At 40.1% G+C, this 10522-nt stretch overlaps 1 protein-coding gene across 2 annotated transcripts in view; it reads left to right on the forward strand.

The window, feature by feature from the left end:
• LOC141765728 (solute carrier family 45 member 3) overlaps positions 1–7728 on the forward strand; it is a 42973-nt gene extending 35245 nt beyond the window's left edge. For both annotated transcript variants that reach the window (XM_074631932.1, XM_074631933.1), the window contains exons 5-6: positions 1721–1986; positions 2745–7728. In XM_074631932.1, coding sequence (XP_074488033.1) covers positions 1721–1986; positions 2745–3188 — 710 coding nt within the window. In that variant the 3' untranslated portion in view covers positions 3189–7728. The remainder of the gene's footprint in view (positions 1–1720; positions 1987–2744) is intronic.
• The last annotated feature ends 2794 nt before the right edge of the window (positions 7729–10522 follow it).

Here is a 10522-nt window from a genome sequence, read left to right on the forward strand (position 1 = left end):
ATGTCAAGGAATCAGCGCACAAAGAACATGTTCATTCAAGTCCGGTAGACGGCCAAAGCACACAATTCTGAGATCTGTCTGAGCTGCGTTTGTTTAATCTGAAACCCAGCGGCTGTTATTAAACCATCATTCAGCTTACAGATGTTCCTCTGCATCAAGGTAATCTGCTTTGTCTGTAGTTGCATTGACTTTTTTTTACTTCATTGTTTTAACAGTAACTACTTTTGTTTTTGTGATCATCTTTCCTACCAGGAAGGATTGCAAGGCAGAGTAGTTCTCTGGGAAGCTCGTACTACAGAAACAGACATTTTCCCATGGTGCAGCAGTCCTCCTGTGCACAGATTCTGTAGCATTCTGGCTCGGGCCCATATCTCGCAGGGCTTGAATTTCGGTCCTCATTAGCTTCTGTAGAGTTTGTAAAGTGGGCTCGGCAGCTTTGCTTTCTAGGAGTAATATGATCCACATACTCCTTTCACATAAGTGATTCTCTACTCTGCTGCTGAACTTGTGACCCACACTGTTCACTGAGAGAAGGCTGAGAGATCAGGCTGATAGCAGGCCGAAATAAATAGCAGTCCAGACATGTCGTCACTCCAGCTTCCAAAGATTAGTACTAAAATAAAAATAATTAAGGGGTGAAATAAATATGAGGATAAACAGGGGGCACTATTAAAAATGGAACAATTTTCCCACAGTGAACAAAATCCCATAGTTGACAAAAATGTCTTAAAAATGTTGTCATTACTGGAAACTAGGGCTGTCAGTCAATTAAAATATTTAATTGCATGACTGGCCATAGTTAATGCCGATTAATCTCAAATTTCTCACACATTATTTATCTGCTCTGTGTGATTTGTCAAGTATTTAATACTCTTATTAACATGGGAGTGGGCAAATATGCTTGCTTTATGCAAATGTATGTATATATTTATTATTGGATATCAATTAACAACACAAAACTTGCTGAACCTCACCGCTAGATGTTGCTAAATCCTACACACTGTTCCTTTTAGGTGTCACATTGCTTTTGAGGGTTGAGATTGTTTTTATCAGATGCAGGACATGATACATCACTATGGTCAAACCTATCACTGACTAATAGACCATACTGTTAATGTATTTATTTTGGAATTAAAAACCTTTACACACCTTGCAGCAGGCAATTTAAATTAATCTAATTTGGCTTAATCCAAGTCTGCAACTCTTTCTCTGTTGTTTAAACTTTAAATTCTGCCTCGGTCAGGTGGGGAGACCTCATCCAAATGCCTGTTGTCTGGCTGGCTGACTGGGCCAGACTCGGGGCCAAGGGGCACGTTGCCTCGGTAAACAAGGACCGGACAGTGTGTGTTGCCCTCTCTGGTTTTTCAAGGATTTATCTAAGGTTAATGCTGTCTGTGACGGTCCAAGTCAGTCATCCCAAACAATTTGTCCGTGCCACAGAGCTCTGTGAATGTCTCCCCAACCGGATCTGCGCCTGTGTGTTTACGGGCCTGAGCAAACAGTGGTGTTTTAGCTCATCCAAATAGCTGTTAATGCATCACAGTTTCAAGTTTAAACATGGGGTTGGCAATCACGCATGCTGTGCATCTGTCACTAGATCTGGCCATAAAAGGAAAATTGTTTCGTTTCTGAATGGACAACAGCTGAGTCATCTACAGAGGATGTAGAAGAGAAGTTATGAGTTTTATGGGTTCGAAGATATATTTTTCTTTTCTTTCAGGTATCCGTATGGGCAGCCTGGGCCTCTTCCTGCAGTGTGCTACCTCAACCTTCTTCTCCCTGGTCATGAGTCGTTTGGTTCGCCATTTTGGCTCACGGTGGGTCTACATGAGCAGCATGGTGAGCTTCACAGTCTCTGCTTTGGTCATCTGCCTGTCCAAAAGTGTGGTCTTGGTCACTGTAATGGCGTCCCTTACTGGCTATGCGTACGCCACACTGCAGACTCTGCCCTACACACTCACCTGCCACTACCACAAGGAGAAAGAGGTAAGTAAAGTACTTCATATTAGGGCTGTCAATCAATTCAAATTTTTAATCATGATTAATCGCAAATGAATGTACCTTAAAGGCATATTTGTCAAGTATTTAATATTCTTATCAACATGGGAGTGGGCAAATATGCTGCTTTATGCAAATGTATGTATATATTTATTATTGGAAATCAATTAACAACACAAAACAATGACAAATATTGTCCATAAATCCTCACAGGTACTGCATTTAGCATAAAAAATATGCTCAAATCATAACATGGCAAACTCAAGCCCAACAGATAACAACAGCTGTCAGTGTGTCAGTGTGCTGACTTGACTATGACTTGCCCCAAACTTATTATTATAAAGTGAGCATGTCTGTAAAGGGGAGACTTGTGGGTACCCATAGAACGTATTTTCATTCGCATATTTTGAGGTCAGAGGTCAAGGGACCCCTTTTCCTCACCAAAATTAAGCGTAAGTTTGGAGCGTTATTTAGCCTCCTCAGCGACAAGCTAGTATGACATGGTTGGTACCAATGGAATTTGTTAAGTTTTGTTCTTTCATATGATATCAGTATCTTCACCCTAGCTACAACCTACAACCTTAAATTCGCAAGTTGTGTTAATACGAAAGTAAAGAAAATAGTGCTGTTAAAACAAATTTGCATTCACGCGATATGCATTAACTTTGACAGCCCTACTTTATATACAATGATAGTGTGTTAACAAAATCTGTATGATTGATAAGTTGACTCTTGTCTCATTTCAGGTCTATATGCCAAAAAGGAAAACCCAAAGTGTGCATAAAAATGGTATTACAACCAAGCGGGACTCTGCGTATTTGATTCCTGCAGAAGAGGAGGGCAGATTGAACCACAAAACGGGGACTCCCAACGGTCACGTCTTCTTCAGCCAGGACAGTTACGAGTACTACCCCAGTCCACACAGCCAGAACGGCTCATCTCACAGTTCCGCCGGCGCCGAACAGGAGGAGGTGGATTCGGGGTTTGAGAAACGTGGCGTGGGTTTGGACTTTGCTATCTTAGACAGCACCTTCCTCCTCTCTCAGGTTTTCCCCACCCTCTTCATGGGCATGATCGTTCAGTTCGCGCAGTCCGTCACCGCCTATATGGCCTGCTCGGTCATCTTCGGCGCCGTCGCCATCTATCTGGCCAGTCAAATCATCTTTGAACAAAAGGACCTCAAAAGCTGAGACTTGGATGCAAAAAGATGTGGAATCACAAATAATCAATCATTCAGGTTCCACGGGCGGAACTCAAAAATGCACTACTGTTCCCAGAATGCCTTGCTCTAGTACCGTGTGTTTGCTTTTATCAAAGCATTGCATTGGGGAAGTGTGTGTCAGGTTATGAGAGAAAGTGGTTAACAAAAGAAAATGTTCCATGAGACGTGATATCTGCCAATGATGTGCAGTTTCTGTGTCGTTACCTGAAGAGTCAACACCAACTGTGTGCTCATGTCAGGCGTGGTACTCTCTCTACTGAATGCAATTGAATTCTATAGAAATCTCTTTTTGTTGTGACATCTTTCCTGCCCTTCATCTTTTTCCTCAGGTACCACAAACAGATTTACTGTAGAACTCATCCACCTCAGATACACACCTTCTAACATTTTAATGTTTTTTTAAATGGTCTTATCCACAATTTTTAAAAGTACAGTCTGTTTTGTACTCAAAACATGTTTTAAGGTAGGGTCGGTAGTGCTGTTCAAATACAGTTTTTAGTTATATTTGTTGACATTCTCATTACATCCCGACAGCAATCAATAAATGAAATGCTCTTACTAAAAAAATCATTTTTTAATTTGACATCTGCAGCTGTCGCAGGTCTGTAATAATCCTGTCCAATCATTTCATTCAGCGCGAATGACATTATTTGATGCCTACCTGTCTACCTACCCTGCCTGCGCACACTCACTCCGTGCACTCATTGAGCCTTTCTCAAACCACCCCATACACTCTCTCCCCAACTACTTCCACTCCGTTTGCGTGGAGGGTCCGCCATATTGAGTGCCATCCCAAACCAATAAGCAGGGAGTGGAAGTGGGTTATATATCCCTCCAACAGCAAGCCTGCATCGATGCCGACTTACTGGCCACGTGCAACGGCGTTTCGTGTTTGTCGTGGAACTCGCTCCGTACAAATGTAAACTGCTCAAACTAAAGCGAATTTAACAACTTAAGGTTGCATTGTATTTAGGATAAAATCTTCCCTTGTCTAGTCTAGAAAATGGTAGATGTGTTAATTTGATTATAAAGTGAAAACCAAGCAGCTCATAAACATCAGAGTTAAAAATTAGAAAAACGTTTACAAAAAAAGAAAAGAAATACCACCACAGAAGTACGGGAGTACGTTTTATTTTTAGTTTCTCTGTATGTTGCAAAAGCATTTTATTCTTAATACTGTGAACCTTTGCACATCCCCTCCGCTCGATATGAAACCATGGTTACGAAACGTTACGACAATTGCCGTCGGAGAGAGGGATGTTTTTCCCAAAGCTTGCCGCTGTATTTATACCCTACACCTTGAAGAAGGGTGCTTCATTCAGTGCGACTACAAATGGAGTTCACTCTGTCACAGAGTGGGGAGTGTCCGGTTTGAGAAAGGCCCATTGTGAGTCTTCCATAAGCTACTAGCTTGACCGCGTGTCAGTGATGCCAGCTTTGCGACTTTCTCACTAGATTTAGGGACTTTTGGAGCTAGTGGTGCGAGCTACTTTCATTGGAAAAGAGTTGGCAACACTGGGCTGGGTTTTACGGTTGGATTATTTTTTCTAAATCTAGTGTACTATTGCTAATTTCTCAGCATAACCGACCCTACCTTTAAACACAGTGTTAGCTTGTAGAGACTCATCTGCAGCATCACTAAGCCAGTCTGGAGACTAGTCGTCATCTTATTGAGACGGGCCTGTCTTTCTTCACAACGACAGAATGGATAGATTAATGCGGTGTTTTACCTGTAGAAGTGGGACCATTGGACTTAAACACACTTAAAGGGGTACTCCAGTGATTAAGTATTTGCCTACATTTCCCATGATACAACTCTATATCATCTCATGATTACACCTTCCGTACCTGTTACATGCCATCATCTTTTAAACTCCACGCCCTCAGTTTGTAATGCAGTTTTTATTTGAACTATTTTAGCCTAATGCCTAGTTCACACTACACAACTTAAGCCCTGATTTTCCGCTCCCTGACAAAGGCCCCAGATCAGAGGCCAATCTTCGTTGGCTCGCCGCTCAGAGATTGGCGCTCGAGCGTCATGTGTGAGCTGCTCAAAGACGCAAGCCGAGAGGTTCGCCCATAACTCACAAACACATTCCAGATATCTAACATGCTAAATATCTGGACCCTGTCGGGGACTCCGGCCACGAGCTACAGCCAATGAGAGCGCAGGCATGGGTTGAGGGGACAACTGGGAGGAGGGGTCGCCTGTAACAAGAGGAACTTACTGTATGTATTGCATTTGCAACACGGAGCAAAGTTGTTGTTGCACCTAGAGGAATAAATAGTAAAAAAAAAATTGGAAACGGGCTATTTTGTAAACACGTGCCAACAACAGCATCAGCAATGTGTCTCGCGTGTACTGTATCACGTCATTTACCGTGTATTTCTCGTGTGTGTTTTCGTGACAAACCGTAGTTTGGAGACCTCATCGGGTAGTGTGTGACCTCCTGTCGCCGGACAGTCATGAAGTGTGAAAACCACAACGACTTCAATACTCCCAATTACAAGACAGCAAGTCGTGTAGTGTGAACGTTACTGCGATCTGACGACTTTGAAAGTCTTTAAGTGTGAACTTGGCTTAATTCGAGATAACCCGGATGACATCACTATGACACCATCAGGGTTATTTTCTCAGACTTCACAAAGCTCCTCCAGAGCCACAGAGGACATTATACAACAGGCTTCTCTCCATGACAAGTAAACTGACCTTGATTGTGGACCGACCCCTTTATAAATTCAGCTGTACTCTGATGTCGCGCCCCATCGTATTGCGTTTCCCCCATCTAGTGTCATCTATTCATAAATGAACAGTTTTACTGTAAATATTTTGTATACAAATTGACTGTATATCCCTATGGGACCTTTGTTATGCAACCTGTTGAGGTGAGATTATAGACTGTGGTGGTTTTAAGAATGAAGCTGTTTACTGGAACTGGAAATATTGCATCTAATCTAGTCTGCTCATCCTGTCCAACTCCGCTTCTGATCAGGACAGTCGTCTCAGGTTAGTACATCGTTTTAGTGTCCCATCCTGTCCTTCCTTATGCCACTGATAAAACACTTTCCCTGCTGCCTAAAACTTCATGTTTCACTGTGTTCTCAAATGACAATCTAGGACATCCAGATGGGCTTGTTACATAACGCTGTATGTAAACATGTTTGATGGAAGCTCACTTCATAGCACCCATTCCTGAAAGACCAAAAAAAAAGCCATGCAGTAAATGGAAATATTTGGTTACTGAAAACGATGTGAGAGTAGGCGCTGTATATTGATGCTGAGTTGAGGTGTGTGTGTGTATACATAACATGGAGGACAGACAGTGAGAAAGTATGAGTAATATTTAAGTGTGAGGCTAATGAGAAGTGATAGGACTCGAGTGTGTGCAGTTTTTTCACACCAGTTATAATAAACTTTAGCCCGGCCCTTATGATGCTCTATGTTACAATGTATTGTGGCCTTCAGTTGAGCTTTTAAAATCGTCCGGTTGGTTGTTTTCGCAGCCGGTTAAGTGAGTTAATTTGAGCATTTTATATCCAGGTTGTCTCATCCTACACGAGAGGTGATGAATTAGGTTCAGCAGATACAAATAGTCCTGAAGGATCTTATTGCCTGAGGTGTCGCTCAGCATGAGAGAAGTAAAAAACGACGGAGGAGTTGTTTGTCACTCAAGCAACTCCTCGTCACCCCAAAATCCACATGAAAATGTTGTCTAGCAGTAGCTGGAGTGTCAGGAAATAAAAAGGTTGTTTTACAAGTGCCTGTACATTTTTCAAAAAAAAAATTTTGTACATATGTATTTATTTATTATGCTTTTATTACAAAATAGCACGTTTTAAACTATTGGCATCCTTCATGGGTGCAAAGGTGAAGGCTGTTTCTGTGAAAAGGATAAATTATTTGTATAGATGTGGTATAAAAGCATCATCAAACTATAATTTATTTCATCATTACCCACTTTATCCTGTCGCATTGAGAATACCACAGAGCATATTGCAGATTAGAAAGTTATCAGAAGTTCCCCCCTGTGGTCATATCAGCTGAAAACTTTATTCCTCTCACACAACTGAGACGCTTTGTGTTTTTTTCTGATGAAAATAAGAATCCATCATTTTGCTTTATATAACCACTTGTTTCTTCTTATCTGAGATATGTGTTATTGTTAAACTCGACACATAAACACCACAGATTTCTTTAACTTGGATGGGTGGAGTTGTTTTCAGTCCTTGTTGCGCTCAACCAAATGTCCTGTTTAATTTCAGACATAAAAAGTGCCAATGGTCCGACTGTGTTAAGGCCAGAAGTCATTGCGTTTTGATGTGATTGATCAGGTGTTTTTAAATCACAGTTTTTGTCACAAGAGTTCAGTCACCTGTGTTATCATAAATGCATTTAGCCATAACAAAAAAGTTGTATTTCATTTCCATTATACATCCATCAGATTGTGTATAAATATGCAGTTACCAAGTAGATTTTATACAAAATAAAAGAACTGCATTGTTAATGAGATGTTGTCCGTGCCTAATTTTATGAACACACATTCTCCTTCTCAATATTAAATAAACGGATGGGCTACATTATTACATTATTATTGCATAATAGTATTTAAAATATGACATATTGATTTATTCATTTGTTTGTGATTAACACTTTTAATTAAGTGCATTTTGATTGGCTACTCTTCATCATTGGTTATTATTGCCTTATAGTATTTAAAATATTACTTAATATTGATCTATTCATTTTTGTTTGTGATTAACACTTTTAAGTGCATATTGATTGGCTATACTCTTAATTTTAAGTGAGTGTTTTGTCGCGTAAAATGTCCCAAAAATCTCTGGAGTTTGGTGTACAGACACTAAAGACTATAGAGGCTGTAGAGGAGTAAATGAACTTGGAAATGGTGCCATCCTTTGGAAATCTCGTGGAACTGAAGTGTGTGCGAGAGAGGAACAACCTGCTGGTGCGCAACTGCGCCGGCCCCACTGACGCATGGGCACGCTGCTGCTGGCATTATCTATTACATGGAAAAGACGAGAGGCTTTCATGTTGCAAGGGAATGGCATGCTGACGATGTGTGCCATTTCATGACGGGCCTCTCCAGTTCGCCCCCCCATAGTAGTTCTCACGAATGCACCATGTGGGAAACGCACGGGTTATGACGTATAGAGTGTAAAAAAAAAAAAAAAGATAATTCATTAAAAGTGCCACTCCGGGCCTCGGTCACCCAAAGGATCCGTCAGCAGGGCGTGATGCTGGAGGTCTTGAACCCTGATCTTCTCCAGCACCCTGCTGGCTCCTCTGCTCAAGCTGATGCGTCATTGTGTGCCCAGAAAAACACACAGATTTACGTGGGGGAAGTTCTTGAATGGCGCAGGCAGTATAAATGGTAAATTGACTTGCATATATATAGCGCTTTTCTAGTCTTCCCACCACTCAAAGCGCTTTACACTACATGTCAGCATTCACCCATTCATTCACACATTGATGGCAAAGGTGCCAACTTTGCCCATCAGGATCTAATCTAAATACGCATTCACAGACAGCAATTTGGGGTTAAGTGTGTTGCTCAAGGACACATCGACATGTGACCCGGAGCAGCCGGGGATCGAACCACCGACCTTCTGATTGGTGGACAATTGGAGCCACAGTCGCCCGTATAGCAGAAGGAAGAAGAAGAAGTGGGACCACAAGACCCTCTGCCATTGCTCTCCGGTGACAAGCGGGCCTGTTTTTACACCTTCCTTCTAAATAAGGAAGCGGCCTGACAGACATATGACCACCGACCCAATTTGGGAGCAGCACCGTGCGCCACCAAGTCCAGTCCAGCATACAGCAGCCTATTCCACCCTCAACTCTCCACACACTGTAAACAATTGCTGTTAATTTACAGCAGAATTTCAATAGTATTAACCTGTTATTGTTAAAAACAGTGCTTTACTGAACTATAATACATTCTTAAAAAACAGCACTTTACTGCTGATCAACTGTCTAAAGTATCATCAGTAACAGTTTCATGCAGTATTTTTTTAATTCTGGGACCTGATCTGCACGTGAGGCTTGTAAATTGTACATGATTGTAAAATCAGTGAATTAGCTCTGTTCTTCACTCGCATGTTGTTATAGTTTGCATTCTGTGCTTGTAGCCAGCTATAGTCATACATTTTGAGAAGTGTCAACAAGGCTATTAAAGTGCCTTTAATTGTATTTAGTGTGACTATTCCTATGTCTGTAACCTGCTAAGTCTATTCAACTAGGCAAAAAATTGTTTATTAAAATGTATGTAAAAAATACAACCTAAATAGTGCATTAAAACAAATCAGTAAGATAATGTAAAAGAAAGGTGAAAAACAGCTATATAATGTATCTTTAAACAGTAAATTAACTGTAAAATACTGTGAAATTAATTTTTTTTAAAAACAGTTCAAACTGAATTTTTCATTAACAGTACAAAGCTGTAAATTTCAGTGACAGTATAATAATGTTAATTTTACAGTAACATAAAGGCAACCCTGCTGCCAGTTCTTTACTGTTATTTTACTGGCAAATTCTTAACAGTGTACTAGTACTTAGTATCAAAATAAAAGTACTCAAAACAGGAAGAAAAAAATGCCCCCTGTGATGCATCTTTTTTTCTTTCTTGTTTTTTTAATAAGTGGGTCATGTTTTGAATCATGAAACAATCTAGCTTGAAAAAATATACTTATTTCCACAATTGCATCAATTAATTTTCAACAGATTTTCACAATAATAGGTAAATATTTTATTAATGCATTAGACTTTGTGGGAGAAATAGGTTTGTCATTAAGATTGAGTGAACATTTGCATTAATAATTACAATTAATTTATAGATTAAATAAATGAATAAAATTACAAAAAAATAAATAAAGACATAAGCCTGTGTTAGTTTAACAGAAAATAATCTGCTTGTTTGAGTCTGATACATTTTGCCATGTGAGTTATACACCTGGTAATTTTTCTCATTACGGGCCTACTAAACCTTCTACATTGTAAAAGTGAAAGCGAAACTTAAAAGCAACACATTCTAACACGTTGTAAAACTGAATGAATCGTTACATTTTGAACACAAACAAAAATGCTTCTCGGGGTTTAGGCAACAAAACTCAAATGTCTTTAGGTTTAAGCAACAAAACTACAACGTCTTGAGGTTTAGACAACAAAACTACAACTTCTTTAGGTTTAGGTAACAAAACTACAACTTCTTGAGGTTTAGACAACAAAACTACAACTTCTTTAGGTTTAGGTAACAAAACTACAACTTCTTGAGGTTTAGGCAACAA

This window comes from Sebastes fasciatus, chromosome 4, assembly GCF_043250625.1.
Source record: "Sebastes fasciatus isolate fSebFas1 chromosome 4, fSebFas1.pri, whole genome shotgun sequence".
Taxonomy (NCBI): Eukaryota; Metazoa; Chordata; class Actinopteri; order Perciformes; family Sebastidae; genus Sebastes; species Sebastes fasciatus.